General features: G+C 40.0%; 4 protein-coding genes across 14 annotated transcripts in view; 3 read left to right on the top strand and 1 right to left on the bottom strand.

The window, feature by feature from the left end:
* ankhd1 (ankyrin repeat and KH domain containing 1) overlaps positions 1–974 on the top strand; it is a 29,958-nt gene extending 28,984 nt beyond the window's left edge. For 7 of the 8 annotated variants that reach the window (XM_032527430.1, XM_032527428.1, XM_032527427.1 and 4 more), the window contains 2 exons: positions 37–204; positions 343–538. In XM_032527430.1, coding sequence (XP_032383321.1) covers positions 37–204; positions 343–402 — 228 coding nt within the window. In that variant the 3' untranslated portion in view covers positions 403–538. Of the gene's footprint in view, positions 1–36; positions 205–342 lie in introns of all 8 variants that reach the window. The other variant, XM_032527423.1, reaches the window with a different exon arrangement.
* Positions 975–3,330: 2,356 nt separating this feature from the next.
* On the top strand, positions 3,331–5,145 carry higd2a (HIG1 hypoxia inducible domain family, member 2A). Its single transcript, XM_032528082.1, has 2 exons — positions 3,331–3,582; positions 4,577–5,145. Exons 1-2 carry the CDS (start codon positions 3,396–3,398, stop codon positions 4,738–4,740), a joined length of 351 nt encoding a protein of 116 aa, XP_032383973.1. The 5' UTR covers positions 3,331–3,395; the 3' UTR covers positions 4,741–5,145.
* Positions 5,146–5,841: 696 nt separating this feature from the next.
* Positions 5,842–10,371, bottom strand: cltb (clathrin, light chain B). 4 transcript variants are annotated; one of them, XM_032528078.1, is made up of 7 exons: positions 9,919–10,371; positions 9,387–9,433; positions 9,042–9,159; positions 8,740–8,851; positions 8,005–8,025; positions 7,501–7,554; positions 5,842–7,123 (listed from the first exon to the last, which is right to left on the bottom strand). In XM_032528078.1, the coding sequence occupies exons 1-7, from the start codon at positions 10,082–10,084 to the stop codon at positions 6,952–6,954; spliced, it is 690 nt and encodes a 229-aa protein (XP_032383969.1). In that variant the 5' UTR covers positions 10,085–10,371; the 3' UTR covers positions 5,842–6,951. The 4 variants fall into 4 exon arrangements, with proteins under 4 accessions (XP_032383969.1, XP_032383971.1, XP_032383970.1 ...); XM_032528080.1 differs by lacking the exon at positions 7,501–7,554 and having other exon boundaries at positions 9,919–10,370; XM_032528079.1 differs by lacking the exon at positions 8,005–8,025 and having other exon boundaries at positions 9,919–10,370.
* Positions 10,372–12,130: 1,759 nt separating this feature from the next.
* pdlim7 (PDZ and LIM domain 7) overlaps positions 12,131–21,224 on the top strand; it is a 32,689-nt gene continuing 23,595 nt past the window's right edge. The window contains 2 exon segments of the mRNA XM_032527758.1: positions 12,131–12,347; positions 14,586–14,684. Of these exon segments, the coding sequence (XP_032383649.1) occupies positions 12,318–12,347; positions 14,586–14,684 (129 nt within the window). The 5' untranslated portion in view covers positions 12,131–12,317.

Here is a 21,224-nt window from a genome sequence, read left to right as displayed (position 1 = left end):
ACATCTTTTAACAATTTCATGTTATTGCCTGTTCAGGGGATGCCTATGTCAATGTATGGAGGAACAATGCTGCCCCCTCATCCTCCCATGGCAGAGGGGCCAGGGGGACCGATGTACAATGGTTTGCACGCTAGTGACCCTGCATGGAGCCCAATTATCAAAGTGGTCCCAAACAATGCAGATAACTCTGACCCACAACAGCAGGTAATGTCTTTTATTATACCCATGCTGTCTAATAATATGCTTGGAGGTAAACTGTCAGGCTTGCATTTCTGCCATTAGTAAGATATAGTGACGACAACAGTTCTAACGTATACCCCTTACTGGTGTCTCTCCCCTCAGGTGTGGCCTGGTACCTGGGCACCTCATGTGGGCAACGTGCACCTGAACCACGTCAACTAGACAGCGTCCACAGCAATCAAACGCACACAGCATGACCCACAGCGCAAACATCAAATACCAACTGACAAATATGACCGAATAAGACAACGAAAAAAGAAAAATGTACAACTTGTTAACTTTAGTAGTGACCTGAGAGTGCAGAGCAGAGGTTGAAGAATTGGAAGTTCTCTTGACGCCATTCTTTGATGTGCCTATCTCAAACATAAAGAGAAAATTGGGCGAGAGCTGTTATCAGTCTCCCGATGATGCAAACAAACATGCGCAAGCACCTGTTCAACAGGATCCATTCTCTGCGTAGTTTAGCAATTTTGACTTAAACCCGCATTCACCGTTCTTGGGCTGCAGGGGGCTCAACATGAAGTAGCTATTTAAACTTGGCCCAGAACTAGATGATTACCTAAAGAGAAAGAGAAATCAGAACCTTTTAGAGTGGTAAATACATGTATAATTGTTTACATACTAAAAAGGGTTAAAATGAGAGTAAATTTCATGTCGTATAGTGGCTCTACTTTATGTAGCCTGTATTAATGTGAAATATTTACCTTAATATTCAATAAAAAGATTGAAAAATATATGTGTGTGTTTTATAAAACATTCTCTACTATCCTTTTATGTTTACTTCAACTGACATCAAGACTTGGTATACATTTCATCAATGAGTAATATCATTTTGGGCTTTTTTTGTTGCAGCTCATATTGACAGTCCTTTACAGCTGGAGTCATTGAGCAGTCTTGAGAGCTGCCTTTTTAGTGATGCAAAATTGGCCTTAAAGAACCATCAGATTTCTATTTTAAAAATGTGTATTTTATTTAGATACACATTTCAAACACGTTACCAAGTAATACTATTAAAACTTTCAGTAATCGTCCTGTCTATAGCAAACGTTTAATGATCAAACTAAATGTGGTCCTAGGACATCATAGATTACAGTGCCTTAGATTGGTTACTTCCTTGCAACATATACACTCACCTAAAGGATTGTTAGGAACACCATACGGGGCGGCTGTGGCTCAGTGGTAGAGTGGTTGCCTGCCAATCGAAAGGTTGGTGGTTTGATCCCTGCCCCTGCAGTCATTGTCGAAGTGTCCTTGGGCAAGACACTGAACCCCGAGTTGCCCCCGGTGCTGCGCATCGGAGTGTGAATGTGTATGAATGTTTATCTGATGAGCAGGGGGCACCTTGTACGGCAGCCCCGGCCACAGTGTATGAATGTGTGTGAATGGTGAATGTTTCCTGTAGATGTAAAAGCGCTTTGAGCAGTTGTTAAGACTGGAAAAGCGCTATATAAATACAGCACATTTACATTTACCATACTAATACTGTGTTTGACCCCTTTCGCCTTCAGAACGGCCTTAATTCTACGTGGCATTGATTCAACAAGGTGCTGAAAGCATTCTTTAGAAATGTTGGCCCATATTGATAGGATAGCATCTTGCAGTTGCTGGAGATTTGTGGGATGCACATCCTGGGCACGAAGCTCCTGTTCCATCACATCCCAAAGATGCTCTATTGGGTTGAGATCTGGTGACTGGGGGGGGGCATTTTAGTACAGTGAACTCATTGTCACGTTCAAGAAACCAATTTGAAATGATTGGAGCTTTGTGACATGGTGCATCATCCTGCTGGAAGTAGCCATCACAGGATGGGTACATGGTGGCCATAAAGGGATGGACACGGTCAGAAACAATGCTCAGGTAGGCCGTGGCATTTAAACCATGCCCAATTGGCACTAAGGGGCCCAAAGTGTGCCAAGAAAACATCCCCCCACACCATTACACCACCACCACCAGCCTGCACAGTGGTAACAAGGCATGATGGATCCGTGTTCTCATTCTGTTCACGCCAAATTCTGACTCTACCATCTGAATGTCTCAACAGAAATCAAGACTCATCAGACCAGGCAACATTTTTCCAGTCTTTAACTGTCCAATTTTGGTGAGCTCTTGCAAATTGTACCCTCTTTTTCCTATTTGTAGTGGAGATGAGTGGTACCCGGTGGGGTCTTCTGCTGTTGTAGGCCATCTGCCTCAAGGTTGTGCGTGTTGTGGCTTCACAAATGCTTTGCTGCATACCTTTGTTGTAACCAGGGGTTATTTCAGTCAAAGCTGATCTATCAGCTTGAATCAGTCGGCCCATTCTCCTCTGACCTCTAGCATCAACAAGGCATTTTTGCCCACAGGACTGCCGCATACTGGATGTTATTCACTTTTCACACCATTCTTTGTAAACCCTAGAAATGGTTGTGCGTGAAAATCCCAGTAACTGAGCAGATTGTGAAATACTCAGACCGGCCCGTCTGGCACCAACAATCATGCCACGCTCAAAATTGCTTAAATTACCTTTCTTTCCCATTCTGACATTCAGTTTGGAGTTCAGGAGATTGTCTTGACCAGGACCACACCCCTAAATGCATTGAAGCAACTGCCTTGTGATTGGTTGATTAGATAATTGCATTAATGAGAAATTGAACAGGTGTCCTTAATAGTCCTTTAGGTGAGTGTAGTTAATTCGTTGCACAATGCTTATTTGATCCTGTATGCCTCTATTGATTGTTAAATCGGAATACCTGTCACTAGAAAATAAATGCCAATTGACCAGTAGGTAGTGGGGCTGGGTTACATTCTGAATGTTTTGGTTAGTTCTTATTTTGGAACAACGGTTGTTAATAAGGAGTCACGATTTATGCTATATTGAAGTTATTACATGGGATTTTGAAATTGGTAGATCCCATTGACTGTAAAATGAATGTATAGTCATTAATGTTGGATACAATTGTTTATACTATGGAGATGTGCACTTTGATGAAGATTTGCAATTTAAAATGTATTTAGTTTTTTGTATATTGTGTGCATACATAACAGGCGGAAGACGCCAGAAGATGCAGCTGACCATGCTTTCATTCATGACGTTTAAATCTGGACTTTTATTGTGAAGCCTGAGTGCAAACGTAACCGGAAGTTTATTTCCGCAACTCATTAGTTTGGAGGTAGACATGGCGGCAGCTACAGCACCAGCGGCCCCGGAGCAAAGCCCTCAATCATCGCCACCGGGACTTGTGCCCTTTAACTTTTCTGAGCCCCCTATTATTGAAGGCTTCAACCCTTTGCCGAGAATCAAAGATGAGACCTTCAAAGAAAAATTGATTAGAAAAACCAAGGAGAACCCATTCGTCCCAATAGGTGAGTTACACAAGGGGGCAACACTAGCAAAGTTACACAAGTGCAGCACCGAGGCAGTAGCTCGTCCTTTATTCTAAAGTGTGGTCAAATAAATGATAACTAAATCTACGTTAGCATTTGAAGCTCAACCAAACTCACCTGCAATAGAAACGACGTAACGTAATATAAGGAGCTAAGCTAATGTTATTGTGTATGTATGTGTCTGTGTACACACACACACACACACACACACACACACACACACACACACACACACACACACACACACACACACACACACACACACACACACACACACACACACACACACACACACACACCACACACACACACACACACACACACACCACACACACACACACAATACTATGTATGTAATATGCTAAAATCAGCGATAAGGAACTATAAGCTAACGTTAACATATTGTTAGTACGAGAACATGTTGTCATTTGAGCCTCTCGTTTATAAATGACTCGGTAATATTTTAATTTTAGGCGTGTCAGCATTGTTTTGCCGAGATACCCTTGGATTTTATTTTCAAGGTTTAGGTAACCCGAACCACACAAACACGTGTTTTCTTTTTCTATGATTATGCACTGTCGGTGTCAATAACCAGGTTAGATGATACCTCCCTCCTTTGTAATGTATACAGTGTTTCTGAATAGCCTCCAAACTGCTAACAGTCAAGTTAAATATGGATAGCTAGCTAAATATACGATTGCGTTTCACAGTGGTAGGCCTATTTTATAATCTTTGAATTTCACCCCCAACAAATCCATAGTTCTCCATTGTGTTGTATGTATGTTATCTGCATAGACATTACAAGGGTAAGGAGACACTGATCTGGGTGAACTTACCTTCAATGTTGGGACTTGACCGCTGTTAATGAGTCTTCGTGGTATCCTTTAGCTTGACCATGATAGCAAACAAGTGTCTGAACACACCTGTAACAGTATCTGGTCACCACCAGTGTGATTTGCTCTGTGTTCTCCAGGTTGTTTGGGGACAGCAGGAGCGCTGATTTATGGCCTCCGTGCCTTCAATCAAGGGAAAACCAGGCAGTCCCAGCTGCTGATGAGGGGACGCATCTTTGCCCAAGGCTTCACTGTAGTTGCCATTATTGTTGGTGTCTTTACCACAGCTGTGAAATCCAAGTAATGAAGACGGACCAATCCCACACCTCTGCCACCGCCTTTTCAACTCGGAATCAGACCAGATCCAACTTGGAAGTGGACTGATTTTACTGTCTGTATGAACTGAATAATGCATTATGTTTCAAGCATTGTTCTAATATTTAGTTAATGCCAACACTATTTAGTGTTTGAAAACTAAACTGCTCATGGTGATACAATATTAAGCTTCAGGCTAGCACTATGAAACAACAAAGTGTGAGTGGCTCCCAGACCAGCGAGCAGGGTTTTACTTTTGTTGTGCTATAATAGCATTAGAGCAAATGCTGATAAATATAAATTATATGCTTCTTGTGCTTTAAGGTTACATTTCAAATGTTCCCATGTATTGTCACTGAAATTATGAACACCTGATTATACATTTTCATTTGAAGCTGGTGTCCTGTTTGTATTTCAGATAAAGCACCACACTCACGCCTGTATTCAGGTGACATCTAATCTATATACAGCCTTTATTTAAACAAAACAAAAGTAGGGATATTCATTGTGAAGTTTTTTTTTTATATATTAATGGCCTGGGTGAGTCAATTTAAATTGAAGGCTTTTAGACACAATATGGACCCAGTGTCAATGTTCACCTTAACACAGACTGAATTTCACTTAAAGGTCCCAAGACATGCTGCTTTTTGGCTGCTTTTATTTAGGCCTTGGTGATAATACTGTATCTGAAGTTTCTTCAATTACAGCCACTAGAGCCCGTCCCACAATGAGCTCCCTCCTTATGACCTCATAAGGGGCAAGATTCCAGATCGGGCCATCTGAGCTTTCTTTTTTTTTTTTTTAAAGGCAAAGCAGGATACCCAGGGCTGGTTCCCACCTATCACCATTTCTAGCCACTGGGGGACCATAGGCAGGCTGGGGGAACTCATATTAATGTTAAAAAAACCTCAAAGTGAAATTGTAATGCTATGGGGCCGTTAACACTTGAGTAGCAGTGCTCCACATGTTGGATTAGTAATACAACACTTTGTAAAATCACTATCTATGCTGAGGCATAGTGGCTCTACACCTGGAAACTTGTTCTTGCTTCTCAGACTTCCTATGTCTGTTTTAACATTTGAATCTTTAAAATTGTGGGTAAGTGCCTCAAATTCCAATTTCACAGTAGCAGCCTTTAGCAATGTGCGTCTGAGAGCATCTAAGGATGGACGTTTGTACCAGGCCACGCATCATTTTAACTCCTCACATATCAATTGGACAAAGTGGGATTCAAGTGATTATGCCCAGGGCATTTAGATAGAACAGTCTTTGCTGTAAAATATGTAACAACAAATGAATTCCGGTGATCATACTCACAGTTTTTATTTTCCAGTTCCCCTTTAACATTCACTTGTTTCAGTATTCCTTATGTCCGAATAGGCAACATGTGAAACAATGTGCAGACATTGTTGAAATTGACACCTTATTGATTACTGTTTTAAAATTAAGATAAAACATAATGGTGCATAAAACTTAAGATGAGAAAATACAGAGAAATTAAAAATCGCACAAACCGTTAATCATATGAAAATTTTGATCTTTGGTTGTGATTTTTTTTTTTTTTTTTGCTGAAACCTTGCCGAATTAAAGACGAAATTCATCTGGCTAAATACTCAAACTGGAGTAAGAGCTACATCAAAAAAGGCCACAAGCTTATGCATTTTGAAAGATAAAAATATACTAGCAAAGTTAAATATGGTAACCAGGAACATAGTGCAATGAATGTAAATAAAGACTTTGTGTTGACAATTTTACATTGATGAGAGGCATAAGTGGTTACAATCGAATACGCAATAGTGCTTGAGTGTTTGACATTGACCAAAATGCAAATTTATAAAAACAACTAAGAATTGTGCATCCAAAATATTGGCAGAGGCATGCAAGAATACCGACCTAATAATGTAGAAGTTAAAGGGGAAGGAAATCGTTTAAAACACAGTAACAATATTTTCTTAAGTATTGCAGTGATAAAACTGACCAGCCAGATGGTGTCGTAACAATAGTCCATCTTCTTACAGGAGAGTGGGGTAAAGTATGTTATTATAAATATAATAATCATCAAGAAAGGCGGGACGTTTTCAAAGGTTATAAACATACCAGGAATTTTATGGAAAAGGGCATACAAACTCTTCTGATGCAATGTGAGGTTAAAACTGAAAAGGCAATGTTCTCTAGAACAATATTCTCCCTGCGACCTCCTCTAGCGAACTAGAGGTGTCTGTTTGAGAGAGATGAGGACAGAACGCATTCGAGAAACATCCTTTGCCTGTTTGTTGGTTTTCGGGTTGAAGTCACAGAGACGGGCTACTCTCTCCCATTCAGATCCTGGACTGTCACCATCGGTCTCAGCCAGGAAAGCCTCCTCTGATGCTCTGCAGGTGGGGAGGGAGACCAGAGAAAGATATGAGTCAGTTGCAATATTAGAGGGACTGCCAAACAGTTCCCATAACAGCAAACCCATCTGACCCAAGCATGGTGCTCAACCACAAAGTTCAATCACATGAACAGCACCATGCACAAGGTTCACAACAACGTCATGCCTCTCTTCATACCAATCATACACTTTGTGGCAGACTTTGTAACAACATATGGCCTATGTAAAAATCAAATTAAAATGTAAGAAATACCAAATTAGGGCTTCAAAAACAGACAGGTATTTTAGTGCTTTGACATGCATCAGGTGAAAATCAACTAGTAATTCCTGGGGTAGGGCATACAACATTAAAAAGCATAAGAATTCTAAACCTACACAAAGCCCATAACATCAGAGTTAGGCTGTTTGTAGAAAGCCTTGTCAGCAATCCTAGTACGCAGGTAAGGCCAAGAAAGCAGGAAAAATAAGGAGAAAGGAGAACAGTTTCAGTGTCAAACAACAAGCAGAGACAAATTAGAGCCAGCATTATAAGAATTATTTGAGCAACTGAGAAACGGCTCTAATGAGGTGGAAATAAAAAGGTTTAAAAAACTAATGAATACAATCCTGCTACTTTGGTACACGGTTTCCATTAAACAAGCTTAGAATGGCGAAGCATTTCAGGCAACTACAGAGTGCTTTGGTGTTAGGCTGTGGCGTGGATGAAAACTGTGACAATTGCTCCCTGTTTGCATTCCTTCTAGCTAGCCAGCTTCCTGTTTTGTTTTCCAGGCATTCTAACTGGACACACAGCGTTAGACTAATATCTCATCAGAGGATTGTCTCTCAGCACTTTCACAGACACAGGGTGAAACTAGAGCAACAGATGCAGAGTGATACCGTGCCAGACTTGGATAGAGTCTGTTGGAAAGTGTGAGAGAAGAACGGGGTTAGCTTGGTCAAGAAAGGGAAAGGCTGCAATGTTTTTGTAAGCATAACATACATCACTGACTGCAACCAGACTACAATAACCATTTTTAAGTAGTAGACAAACTGTCTTTATATAAGCAATAAACAAATTAAATCAGCAGTACTATCAATACTTTTAAAGATTAAACGGTTATATTATGTCCATTACTCCAACATTTGATCCTTTATTGCTTAATTTACTACATTACTCATTAACAAAATCAGTTTTGTCCACCTAATATTACAGGGTTGATGCTAGAATAAATGGTCCGAAGAGACGGGCGAAGGCTTGATCTGCCCCACTCTACCCCTGATCGGCATACCCTAATATACTTCCGCTAACTTAACCAAACTCACTCCTCATGCCTAAACCTAACCAACTAATTACCAATCAATCCACCCCCTTTCGGACCATCTGTCCTAGCACCTAACAATGTGATCCAGTCTTGTTAATATAGTGTTCCTGTCGCCACACATTGCATCTGACTTGACGTATACAGTACATTTTGAAAGATTTCTACTGAGAAGAAAAAAAGACAATCTGCAAATACAACATTTGAGCTGTAGAGTAGAATTTGTTGAGCATATTGACTACAACATCTCACATCATATTGATAAAACCAACTGTTACTTCTCTGCACATTAACAGAGGGCACAGACACTAACCTGTTGTTGGCCTTGTTCTTCTCCATCTGCTCATTCTGGTGTACGTGCCAGTCCTCCAGCTCCTTTTTGGCTTTCTCTCTCCACTCTGCCTCTGCTGCCTTTGATGCTGAGTCTTGTTAGGGAGCAACAGCAGATAACAACATAGTCAGAGAGTCCCCAAAAGAGGAAAAAAACTGATCACTTGTCCTAACAAAGGTCAACAGCAAAAATAGCAAAATGAGAGACCAGAGTGGACTAATTACAGTTGCAAAGTAGGAAGTGCATTACTCAGTAGGCCTTATCAATTCCCAATATTTGTTCACCTAATGCTTCAAGGCGTGTCTTCTGCTCCTCTCTCCACTTGCGTAAACTCTCTGGCTCTTGCCTCTGAATATCCACCTGGGCGATGGCTGCGTAGTTGTCTGTTGGGCCATTGGATTCCTTTTGGAGGACATTAAACATTTAAGTTAAAAACTAGCGTAAGGTATTTGAGCCAAATACCGGGTAGATGGTAATTCCATTACATCATAACGTACCATACAGGAATGCCAAAACAAAAAATAAAGGGAAAGTAAATTAAATGATTAGATGGTGTTCAGAATAAAACTCAACCACACATAGGCCTACAACGAGATAGACTTCGGTTATTATATGATATAATATCTCACCTGAAACATATCCCCATTCACGGTAGCAGGCTCATCGTCGAAACCGTCTAACATTGTTACAAGAAAACAAAGTTTATTGTTAGAATGGACTACTTGGATATTTCCAGCTAGCTAGCTAAGTTACCCTTCCTTCCTTATCAACTTATGTTAGTTACTAGCTAAGGCAGTGGTGTTCTTACGATAAACCTTAGAGTTACAGCTACAACCTCAGAAAGGCAGCAGCACCTGTTTGGGCACTTATCGCTATGTTTCGGCTTTGACAGTTAACATGACAGGTTTTACCGGTTTATAGCTACAGTTAGCTACAACATTATTAAGCTCAGCTACTATAGCTACTTATAGCGTTAACGTTAACGTTACACTTGCTTGGTCGTATCAGTGTTAGTAAAATGCTTGCTACATAGTTGGACATATCTAACGTCAGGTGGACGTGCTGTGAAATTGCTAACGTAACGTTGTCGGTGTGTAGCTAGCTTTAGTTAGCTCGTTAGCTTGCGAGCCGAAGCTGACATCAGTTCAGTCACAAACTTGCCATAGTTGGCCACCGGCTCCGCCTGAGACTGCTGTACGGCCTCCGCTTCTTCCAGAGCCCCGAACCCTTCGCCATCGTTCTCTATCCCCGCTATCTCACTCTCCTGCTGAGCCAGGAAAGCTGCGGCTGGGTCCTCTTCAGTCGGATGTGCGCCGTTGTCAGCCATCTTTCACAAAAGTGTTTACAAGTTTAACTGAGCTTGGTAGGTTTAGCTAGCTAGCTAGCTAACGTTAAAGCCCCTAAATTAGGCCAACAGTTCCGAAACGTTTTTACAAACAAGTTCAGTATTTTACTCGATTATCAGCTATTCCAAGTAGACTACTGCAAGCAACAGGGCGAACAATTAAATCGTCTGTTACAAACAATCTAAGCTTCGAGTTAAGGCCCTCACTGATGATTCATGATTTCTTCACTTGTTCAGCCACTGTGATGATGATGATGGAGCAGGGCAGCACCCTGAGGGTACCATTTCCTTTTTGTTGCAGTTTGTCTCCATCTACTGGCCCTCTGCTGCATCTCTCTAGGCACTAGGTCTCCCACGCCCTGAGATTTATTTGATCAAAGGCTATGCGAAGAATACGCATTGTACATTTCATAAACGACATGTAACTCAGAAACAAATTTTAACAGTTACAATATTTATGTTTTCTACTTTTTTAGAATACCACAGAGCACTGTGAAGATCTGTTTTCTTAATGCATCCATGGTGGAGATAGGTCTGGCAATGTAAGACCACACCACATCAACACCTTAAATTTGCCTTGCTAACTCCATTTATATATTATATATTATAAATATATATATATATATATATATATGCTTAATTAGTTATTGTTTGTTGTCTGAGAAATAATGTGTGCCAATGTTGTCAATAAAATGGATGATAGAGAAATATAGGACAAACAAGACATTGTACATCTATAGCCTATCTAGCAACAGTATTGAAGACGTATACATCCATTACCTAAATAAAAGTAGCAACAACACAGTGTAAAAATACTCAATATACAAGCCTTACATTTGTGTACTTCAGTAAAGTAAGTACTTTGTAGTATTTTTAGAGGGTGCCATATGTAGATTGTCTTAATCTAAGTATGAAAAGCAACTGTACTGCATAATGACGCCTTGTAAAGAAGACACTTCTTTTTACAACTTGGCATTTTCAAGTTGTTCCTACCATTGACCTATGCCTTTTCTAAATGCTCTAGGTATTATTATCAAACCATTTGTTATAATTTAAACCCTTTATAAAATATGTCTTTTTCAGAAAGCGGTACCCAGGACGCGAGGTGAGGTGGAGCTATATTGTACTATTTATTATGCATCACATTTTTTAAAGCTCTATATATGTTCTGTATTAAAGTAACATTAACTATACTTGTCAGATACATGCAGTACATTAAAACAAACAGATGAGATATGTAAATAAGACAAGAAATGTTTTTTGTTTTTTGACCTTTAGAGGTAAAGATAAGGCCAGTGGTGGAATTTACTCAAGTATGCTTAAGTACAATTTTGAGTTACCTTTATGCTATACTTTATTCTTCTACTTTACTGCATTTCAGGGGGACAAAATTTACTTTTTACTTCACCACATGTATTTGACAGCTTTAGTTACTAGTCACTTTACAGATTGTAGACTAATGATATACAAAATATAAATTGACAAATAAATTTCCATACATTATTAAAGGTTAAGCTACCCAACAGTAGGCTATAAACAGTCATTAAAATTAGCTCCCACTTTAGCAGCTACAAACATTCTGCATAATGAGTAGCTACCTTTACTTTTCGTACTTTTTCTCTGCTAATACTTTTTTTCTTCTGCTTTTTTACTTTTACTTGAGAAACGTTTTGAATGCAATACTTTTACTTGTAACAAATAACATATTTTACACTGTAGTACTGCTACTTTAACTCAAGTAAAAGCTCTGAATATTTTTTTTCACCATTGGCCGTGGCCACTTAGCTAACGCTAGCTAAGTCGTTCTTTTGATTGGCTATCACGCCTACGTTTGGGGAACTGATGGTTTTCTGTTAAAAAAAAAACAGTTATTGAAATATTTTTGTTCGTTAACTAGATATATTGACGGTATTTGACTTTTTTTTAAATACATGTTTTTTTTAAAAGTGGTATTAAACGTCATTATGATTTATTAGCTCGGCCTACTTTGGTTTACAGCCAGAGTATGAAACATGGTTATGAAGTGGTATGAAATGAAGCAGCGGCCCACGTGACCTGTGACGTAGTAGCCGAGTTCTACTAAAAGAATTTTGAGGGATGATCCCGCTGCTCACCAAGGGGATCCGCTGTGGCTTCTTGACGTCCACTTTAAGGAAGTCCGAAAGTTAGCGCACTTACCGATTGACTTTTTTTTTATCCAGTAGACTCACTCGTGATGTCTGGAGGACACAGGGAGGGACAAGAGGTAAGCGTATTCTTTGTTCAAACGTTTAAACGCATTCCTTCGTGTGTGGAGTAACTTTTTAAAGCGAACCTTTTTTCACAGTCTAAGTCACTGTATGGGCTGTGTTGTGCTCTTTACTGTGCACTTTATGGCTTTGGCTGGCTGCTCTGAGCCACCGTCGGTCTGCAGAGGCGCAAACTAACTAGCCAGCTTTCGTGTCCCTTCCTGTCGTTTCTATTGTGAATGTAAAGGTTATATATTTCAACGTAGGCCTATACACTTACTCATTCTTCAGTCTTAACCAGCTGTTGCAAATGCTTGTCTTTAAAACACTGAAATCAATTAAAAGTTTAATAAGCTCATAATTGCGTAGCCTATAAGAAATTAGCGTCTAGTTTCGTGGATGTGAGGATAATATACAGCGCTCCCATTAAAAGTACGAGTCCCTATAGAAACATTAACAGTGACACCATAGATTATAAATAGCAATACCATAAACAGGGACACCGTCACTAGAATGTGTACCACAGCCATTAACTAGCATATAGGTTGATGACATACTCCACTGGCTTAATATAGAGGGTGGTATTTAATGAACTGAATTACATCCAAATTAATGTTGGTTACTTGCACTCTTATTATAATCTGTTTGAAAATTTTTTTTTAGTAAAATCTATCTTCCATAACCTGTAGGTGCTCTGAGTCTTTCCTTTTTATTGTCTCAGCTTCTGTCTTATAATTGATTTTCTTGGATCCTGTACTTCTCTATAGGAGGAATAATATGAGAAAAATGTCAGTCAACAAATCCAATCCACTTACTCTTACACAAACACAAAAAACTAATACAAATTTAAAAACTCAAGAGAATTCCCATTTAATTAGCAGGTTTTGTGGTGCTTGGCTCTTTGCTTTTTAGATTTGGACAAGGGCCATATTGCCATTTTCTTCTGATATATTTTTTATTATTATTTGTGAGCTCCTCTGTTGCTTTAAGGACTTAATGTTATAGTATAATTGCTGGTTTGGTTGTTCTGTGCTTCATGCCCTCCTTAAGGAATGTAGAATTTGTTTAACTTGTGGCCCTCTGCTGCTTCTCAAGTGCACTAAAAAAAAAAAAAAAAAAAAAATCCATTGACTTGGATGTTGTAGGTTATTGCCAGAATATAGGGGTAGTTGACGTTACCTCTCTCCGTTCTCCTGCCCCCCCCCCCCCCTCTCTCTCTCTCTCTGTGACTCATGTGGGTGTTGGGCTGAAATAGTTTGGTGTAGTTTTACATTCCTTATATAGCCTCTGAGGAGTGAGGAGAGGCTGTGGCCCGCCTGTGTCACAGACAGTGTCGGGGGTAGCTTTTGCCAACAGAAAGAATCTGCTTGCACTAGCTTACTGACTATCTAGCTTTCTCTCAGGTTTGGGCTATTGGCCAGCCCTTAAGGAACAGGTAGGTTTGCACGATGGCATCTTGGGAAACTAGCTGTGGGTCACGAAAATAAATGACACCTGGTAGGGTTGAGTAGGAGGAGCAAGAGGTGTGTTAAGGGTGCAGGTACAGCGTTACAGCCGTAATGCGCAAGTGATATAGCCGGACGTCTCAAATTTCCTTTGGTTCCTAAAATTACCTGGTTATTTGGTGACTTGCCATTCTATGTTACCAATTTGTTTTGGTTAAGTTGTTTCACACGATTTTCATGGTTTCCGCTCTGTACAAATTCTGTAGAATATTCAAAAAATGTCAAGGCAAGTTTGTACAGTATGTTGTGGGCAAATGGGCCAATGTTTCATTGTAGTTCACTTTAAATGGTTGAGTTATTTGTAGAATACAATGAGTTGGCTGTATTCAGACTGAAAGATGATAACTGGTGTTGAATGTTTCTTCTGTTCTTATTGTCCAGTAGATTGTTGAGGCTACTCATTTGCATTATAGTATACTTTACCTATCATTCTGAATTGGACCCCTATATGAATGCTCACCTGAGATTATGACGCAAGAGATCTTGTTGTGTCCCAGTAACAGATCTGATATTTTATCGTCTTGTAAGCTATGTTAAAGTTAAATTAATTATTGTAACATGCTTATTCTTAAAACAGCACTTTCCCAAGATGTAACAGTATACTCTGAAAGAAAACAATGTCAGTGTCAGTTTCTGTGTGGATTGTGTGAAACAAATGCAACAGCTAAGCTGCTTGGATAAAGCAGAAAAGGACATTTTCCAGACTTCCTGGCTAATTAAGACACTGTTTCCTCCTTTTCTCTTTTCAAGGCTATGAACGTATACTCTGTAACCCTCAGCGGCCCAGCGCCTTGGGGCTTCAGGCTGCAGGGTGGCAAGGACTTCAGCATGCCCCTCACCGTGTCAAGGGTAAGCAACTGTTACTTATTGGAGTAAGCTTTTGTACAACTTTTGTGCATTCGTGAACATTGATGTCTTTGCACTCTACTTGGGGATTTGCATGAAGGATCATCCATTTTGTTCCTCCATTGTTCTATATAAAAGCCTTTTTTTTTTTAACAAGTTTCTGTCAATGTTCATAGTCTTGGTGTCCACGTAATCTTGCGTAGCCAGACCTAGATCTGGCAAGTCCCCACAGCACTCCGGGATGGGAGAAAAATGTGCTCTGGTTTTTTGCCTTTTTTTTTTTTTTTTAAACCAATCACAATCATCTTGGGTGGCGCTAAACTAATAACGGGGCCTCTGCAAAATAGCCTCGGGAAGCAACTAGTTTTGGTGGAACCTGTGGTCGTTCTGAAGTTGTTTTAGTCGTGCACCAGAAACCTCAGATTGGACAGATAGTCTAGCTAGCTGTCTGGATTTACCCTGCAGAGATCTGAGGAGAAGTTAAAGATAGTCCTCATAAATGGATCGGAGTTTAGAATGTCAATACATAGAAAGCGGAAGATGACGGACATCCAGCCTAAAATAAGGGAAATCCGGTGGATCTTCCAGCGGCACCAAAGCAATCCCCCTAAATGAATGAGCTTATGCATCATCTTGTGTTATGCTTGCATAGTTAAGGTTTTTTTCTGTAGATTGTGGTGCTCATTTTTTAAATCACTCACATTTATATGGTGTGTTTTTATATATTTATATTTATATTTATATATATATATATATCCCAACTCTTAATCAGTCAGTCTCAACATGTACCAAGTACCTTTTTGGATTAATAGTAATGACTGGTGACAGTGACATGCTGTTTGTTTCACAATGCTCTGTACTCTCCATGTTAGGCCATTGCCACTTTACTGAATGAATTGTAAATACTGGATGAACTACCGTAGCTATAAAAGAGAGCAGCACCCACTTTCCAGGCCTTATAAGTGCACTGCTGCTTTGACTAACAAACACACAGACACACACGCATGCGCACACAAAAAATCATTCCAACATTGCTGCCAGCTATTACGCACACAGATCTGACATTCTATTATGCACTCATTCCCCACTGACGTTGTTATATTGCTACCTTAGAGGCTGGGGTGATATATAAATGTGAGACTGATTTACATTTATTACATCATCAATTATGTTCAATATTTGTAGTTTACCATTTTAGAGGGATTCATTATTAGTCAATAGGTAATTATGTACAGGTCAGTCCTCACAAGGTTTCCCCACATAGTCTTTCAAACACTATGAATTGTTGGTTTCTTTGGCAGAATGAAAGTTACAACATTGTAATGAAAAGCTGCAAAGGAATGATGCACTATTTTATTTTGATGTGTGTGTGTGTGTGTAGGTGTGTGTGAAGGTGTGTTTAGTGTTGATTTAATCCTGTGTAAACGGCAGCAGTTATCACCAGCCTTGTCTGTACATGTTTTGTACCTGCTCTGCTCATTGGCAGCATCGCAGTCAGAAACACATATATACAAAGAGAGTCAGAAACACAATGTTCTTCTTGGATTCATGACAAGGGGGAACATTGTGCATTTGTTTTGTATAAAAAACATTCGACAAATTGCCCCAAATTATAATTTACACTGTTTTGTTAGTAATCACTACACACAGGCTTGAGACACACACACACACACACACACCCAACCTATACATGGACAAATGGAGAGATGTCAGGTGGGGGGGGGCAATCCAGGCACATTACAGATGCTGTTTATTTTCTTTGCTGCGAAAAAATATGGCTTACATTTATTTTTTTTTTTTTTTTTGTGTGGCAAAGCCTTCCCTCGCCAATCTCTCCTTACATTTCGCTAGACCCAGGTTTGTTTAAGCAGCTTGGTGAAAAAATGATAATTGCTCATTCTAGAGACGGTACTGCTAGGATTGGAGCCTCAATGACTGGTCAGTGGCTAATATCTGTGGGGCTCATTCCAGCAATCCACCAGGCCTCAGGGAACAGGAGTTCTAAAGATGTGACAGGTTTTCTCTCGTTACTTTTCAGAGCCTGTTGGCTCTCCTTGTGTTTCTCATAAAACACTGGACAGTGAATCACACGGATGAAAACGGCCCAACCAGGGGATGTAAACCTCAAAGATATATAGTATCCCTTTAGTAACAGGAAGAAAAGTCAGGCCTGCACTCAACTTGGCTTACATTGAATGACTATAATGGTTGGTCTTTATTTTATTTTGTGGTGGCTTTTTCCCTTTTTATTATGAGAGAGAGAGAATATGACACGCTGCAAAAGGCCACAGGTCGGATTCAAACTCAGGCCGCTTCAGTACTCGCCAACATGGGGCGAACGCTCTTAATGGTTGAGCTAGAGGTCGCCCCAGGGGTGGTCTTTCTTTACTGGTTTGCAGCGGATGAGATAAGGATCTCAAGCCAGACAGTTGGTTAAAAGTGATTACACAATAAGAACATGTGGAGTGATGGGACAAAAGGCTCAGGTCAACTCTGTAAGGAAAAGAGATTGCAAGCGATAACTCCTGAAAGATCAATGTGTTTAAGTGTTTTTGTACAGATTAAATGACCATTAGTGTTGAGACAGGATTTATTTAGAGCTTGTGCTTATTTAATTCATTTGAGACGGTCCTATTGTAATCACATCATCAATAACATAATCTTGAATAATTTTGCCTGTTTTTGTTGTACTGTAAATGGTAATTCTGATCATCTTTCGTATTGATTTGCAAAGATGTGGGTGTCTGACTTGTGTGAGTCCTCCTGTGTGTTTGTGTGTGTGAGAGAGAGTTGGTATATAGGTTTCCATGCTCTATGAATACTCTTGTTTCCTTCCTCCTCCTGTCTGCGAGCCTGGAAAGCTATGCTTTCTCAGCATTCCTGGGATTTTTCTCATATCCACCCTGTCGCTGCCAACAGACAATCCTCTTGTCTCCTTTCTGTGTCTAAATACGTCCTCCACACTCACTTTTCTCCTGCATATGATGAACTCCCCCAATCTCACTGGAATACTTTTCTAGTGAGATCAGAGGAAAGGAGCACATGCCAAGACAAACTGTTAAGTCACAGTGAAAGGAAAAACATAACTTTTTTTGACTGTAGCATAATGTATGTATACACCCATTTTTCAGCTGAAAAAAAAAGTACATAACTTTTATTTGGATTTTTTTTTTTTGTTTATAGCCAACTTTTTGTTTTCCTAGCCTTGTGTTAGCAGATGTATAAAAACCTCTAACCAGTGAAATCTTAAAGTGCTCTTGAACCTTCACCATGCCATTAAGGAATATAAAAATAATGAGAAAGCAAAGCCTTTCTCTGTAAGAATGGCTGAAAAGCTAGACCCTTTCTAACTGACCCAGCCATACTGGACACAGCCTTGTGTGTCAGTAGACCCTGCTCCCAGCTTGGAATGACCATGGGTTGGATGCTGCTTAGCAGAGCAACAACCAACGATTTTTTTCCTTAATTAATCTGTAGATAATTTTCTCTTTTAGTTGATTTGGTCTATAAATTGGTGAAATGTTGATTAGTCTTTTCCAAAGCCCAACATGACGTCCTCAAATGTCTTGTTTTGTGCTCAACTCAAAAATATTCAGTCTACCGCCAAAGAAGAGTGAAGAAACCAGAAAATATTCACATTTAAGAAGCTAGATTTAGAGATTTTTTTTCTATGACTCAAACCAATTCATGCATTATTGAAATAGGTGGCAATTAATGTAATGGTTGAGAACTAATCAATTAAAAATGACCAGTAGGCCCTTATCACACAAACATCTCCTCCTATGAGAGCTGAAAATACAGTCAGTTGATTTTTTGTGAGTTTGATCCTCCCTCCAGAAACCGCCAACTGTGTCTTTTACTCTTTTCTAAACAACCTTACTTGGTGCCAAGTTTTTTTTTTTTTTTTTTCTTGAGTTTCTTCAGACTTGCTTGACCTTGAGAAATCTAAGGTATACTTAGGTGAAATTATATCTCTCTCCGCTTGTCTGCCCCAACATCCTGTTTCAAAATGAAAGGCCTGAAAATTTAGGAAGCAAGATGCCGTTTCATTGGCGTTTCACTTGAGTCTACCCCATTCTGGGGCAGCCGTACAACTCCTCTGAGGAGTTTCTCCATATATCTGTCCCAGATCTCGTGCCATCATGATTCCATAAACATTATGATACCATAGCCAAGCTTCCTGAGCACCATCTGGTTTCTATCGACAAACACATGCCACAGCACTCAAATCAAATGTTCGGAGGAAATTGCAGATGATGTCAAGTCAATAAGCGAGTGAGGAGATTTATCAATGTCTCTAGACCACCACAGCAGGATGTGTCATCAAGTCTTTTATTCCTGTTTCTCTGCGTGTGTCTCCGTCTGGCTCGTAGACCATCTGTTGCTTTATCACTTTTGTACTCTTAAAAACACCCCCTTTCTCATATACACACAAACTCAGAGAAAAGAGGCCTTGTTAGAGGGGTGAATTAATAATTCAGAACTTACTGATAGATTGCCCGCAGGGGGGCATTTATGTGTGGCTAGTTGGTTGTGAATGTCCCATGTTGTAAGCAGGGTTTTTTAAGGTGAGTTAGTGCTAGGTGTTCCACTGCAGTACTTTAAGGGGGACCACATACTTCCAGGTTTAGTTTTCCATTTCTCAGAGGGATATTTATGGCTTTGCATCAGCTGTGCTGTGTGAGTGATGTAAGGACAGACTGTCATTTGATCCCCATATAGCCATGGAACGAATAAAAGTGAGCTGGTGCAGAGTTACATGGTCAGTATATCTACGCCTTTAGATAAACTTTTAAGGCATTATAGTTCAACTTAAAACAGGAGTAGCCTGCCCCGGAGCGAGTATGAGGCCTTGGCTCACCTGTAGAGTCAGTCAAGGGGAGCACTTCAAAGGTGAATTCAAGACTTTGCATTTTGAAAGGTTGGCTCATGCTGTGAAATTTGATAGCATACCAAAACAGCTCTTCTGCTGTGCTCTGCCAAAAAGCCTTGAAACATGCTACTAACTGTTAGGCTAAACCTGTGGTTGTGAAGACCTTCAGTTGCACAAACGTCATCCCTATAGTATGATGTGAGCTACAACAATATGTGCACAAACTAATTTATGACAGGATGACACTGCTTCTTGTGTGTTACTTGTGTCAGAATCAATCAAATGGCCAAAATCAAAAAGCCATCTTTGTGATATTGCTGCTACCTCATGTTATGCTACATCATGACTGTGCCATTGTGTTAGATTCCTGGTTGCTGTCAGGTACAGTTCAGTGTGTTGCCTTCAGGAACATGTTTTCCACTGTCCTTGGTTGTATTGACAAACTGCTGGGAGGGGGTATAGGGTTTCCGTCCGCCCCCTACCATCCAAAGGTCTGAGCACAGCAACTTATTACTGCTGCCTTCTCAAGTGAGGGAGCAGCTGCACTCTGAACCTGAGCCAGGAGCGCAGGTGTCTGTGTCCATCAGAAACTCAACTCACACAACTACACATGCACGTATACAATCTGTATCACTTCATATATTCTCTTCTTTTTTTCTCTTTATCTCACTTTTACATGTAGAGGTCAGCTATATAGGTAAAATCGTTGGCCTGCTTTGGTAAAAAAGATTCTTTGAGTACTTTCAGATAGCAAAACCAACATAAACTGTCTGTAGGGTGTTGGGCCACCAGTTTCAGTGCTCTTTGGTAGAGATTCTCCAAGTCTCTAAAACTCTACTTCATCTTTTTCATTTTTGTCAAGCCATTTGCATTCCTTATTTATTCGTAGTTTACCTGTCTATTTCCCATGTTGTTTTATTAAAAATAGAATAACGTTGTCTCTTTCCACAGACCCAAAGTCCCACCCCACTTCAAAGTTGACTTGCAATAGCTTTCATTGCTTAATTAAATTCTCATAAAAAAGATGATACAGTGGTAGGGGTTTCTGTTCATTTTTTTTCTTCTTCATGTTACTGAGGTATCCAGTACTGCACTGGCACTAGTAACATTTGAACACCTTTTTATTTCAACAGAGATTGATTAAGATTGATAAATAGTTGCTCCAGAGGCTTGCGACCTCCAAACCCCCGCAAGTTGCTTTGGATAAAAGTGTCAGCTTAACTGACATGTAATGTAATGTAATAAAAAACTATAGCCTCCTTGAGGTATTGACCATGCTCCTCTGGCTAAGCTGGTATTCACACCGCCAGCGTTGGCCGTGGTCAATTCCTTTTGAATGGGGCTAGTGCGTCAAGAATGCAGCGCTGAGGGCTGCAGGGGGAGAGCTGGGGGAAAAAAGCAGTGGTGTGCGTCAAAAAAATTGAAACTGACTTAACTTATGGAGAAACACAATCCGGAATCACGCTGCGGTGGCCAATTTTAACCGGGAGTCAGACAATTTTAGGCGGTGTGATAGTTCCATACAATAAGCAGGAAACATCACTGCCTCTATCGCTACCATAAGAACGTTTTAAAACACGATGAGGGTAAAAAATGAAAACCAAGCGCTTTACTACCCAGGAGTTGGTGTAACAGCTGACTGTTTCCCTCCAACAACAAAGCCCAGTCCT

The sequence above is a fragment of the Etheostoma spectabile genome, chromosome 10, assembly GCF_008692095.1.
Source record: "Etheostoma spectabile isolate EspeVRDwgs_2016 chromosome 10, UIUC_Espe_1.0, whole genome shotgun sequence".
Lineage (NCBI taxonomy): Eukaryota > Metazoa > Chordata > Actinopteri > Perciformes > Percidae > Etheostoma > Etheostoma spectabile.
The sequence above is the reverse complement of the archived record's forward strand: the minus strand, read 5'-3'. Positions and strand labels throughout refer to the sequence as shown.

Excerpts from the sequence above, each read along its gene's own strand:
- higd2a (XM_032528082.1), top strand. The coding sequence starts at position 3,396 with ATGGCGGCAGCTACAGCACCAGCGGCCCCGGAGCAAAGCCCTCAATCA. Across the intron at positions 3,583-4,576 it reads GAACCCATTCGTCCCAATAG|GTTGTTTGGGGACAGCAGGA; the intron begins GTGAGTTACACA and ends TGTGTTCTCCAG.
- cltb (XM_032528078.1), bottom strand. The coding sequence starts at position 10,084 with ATGGCTGACAACGGCGCACATCCGACTGAAGAGGACCCAGCCGCAGCT. Across the intron at positions 9,434-9,918 it reads GGAGCCGGTGGCCAACTATG|ACGGTTTCGACGATGAGCCT; the intron begins GCAAGTTTGTGA and ends TAACAATGTTAG. Across the intron at positions 8,026-8,739 it reads AAGAACAAGGCCAACAACAG|ACTCTATCCAAGTCTGGCAC; the intron begins GTTAGTGTCTGT and ends ACTTTCCAACAG.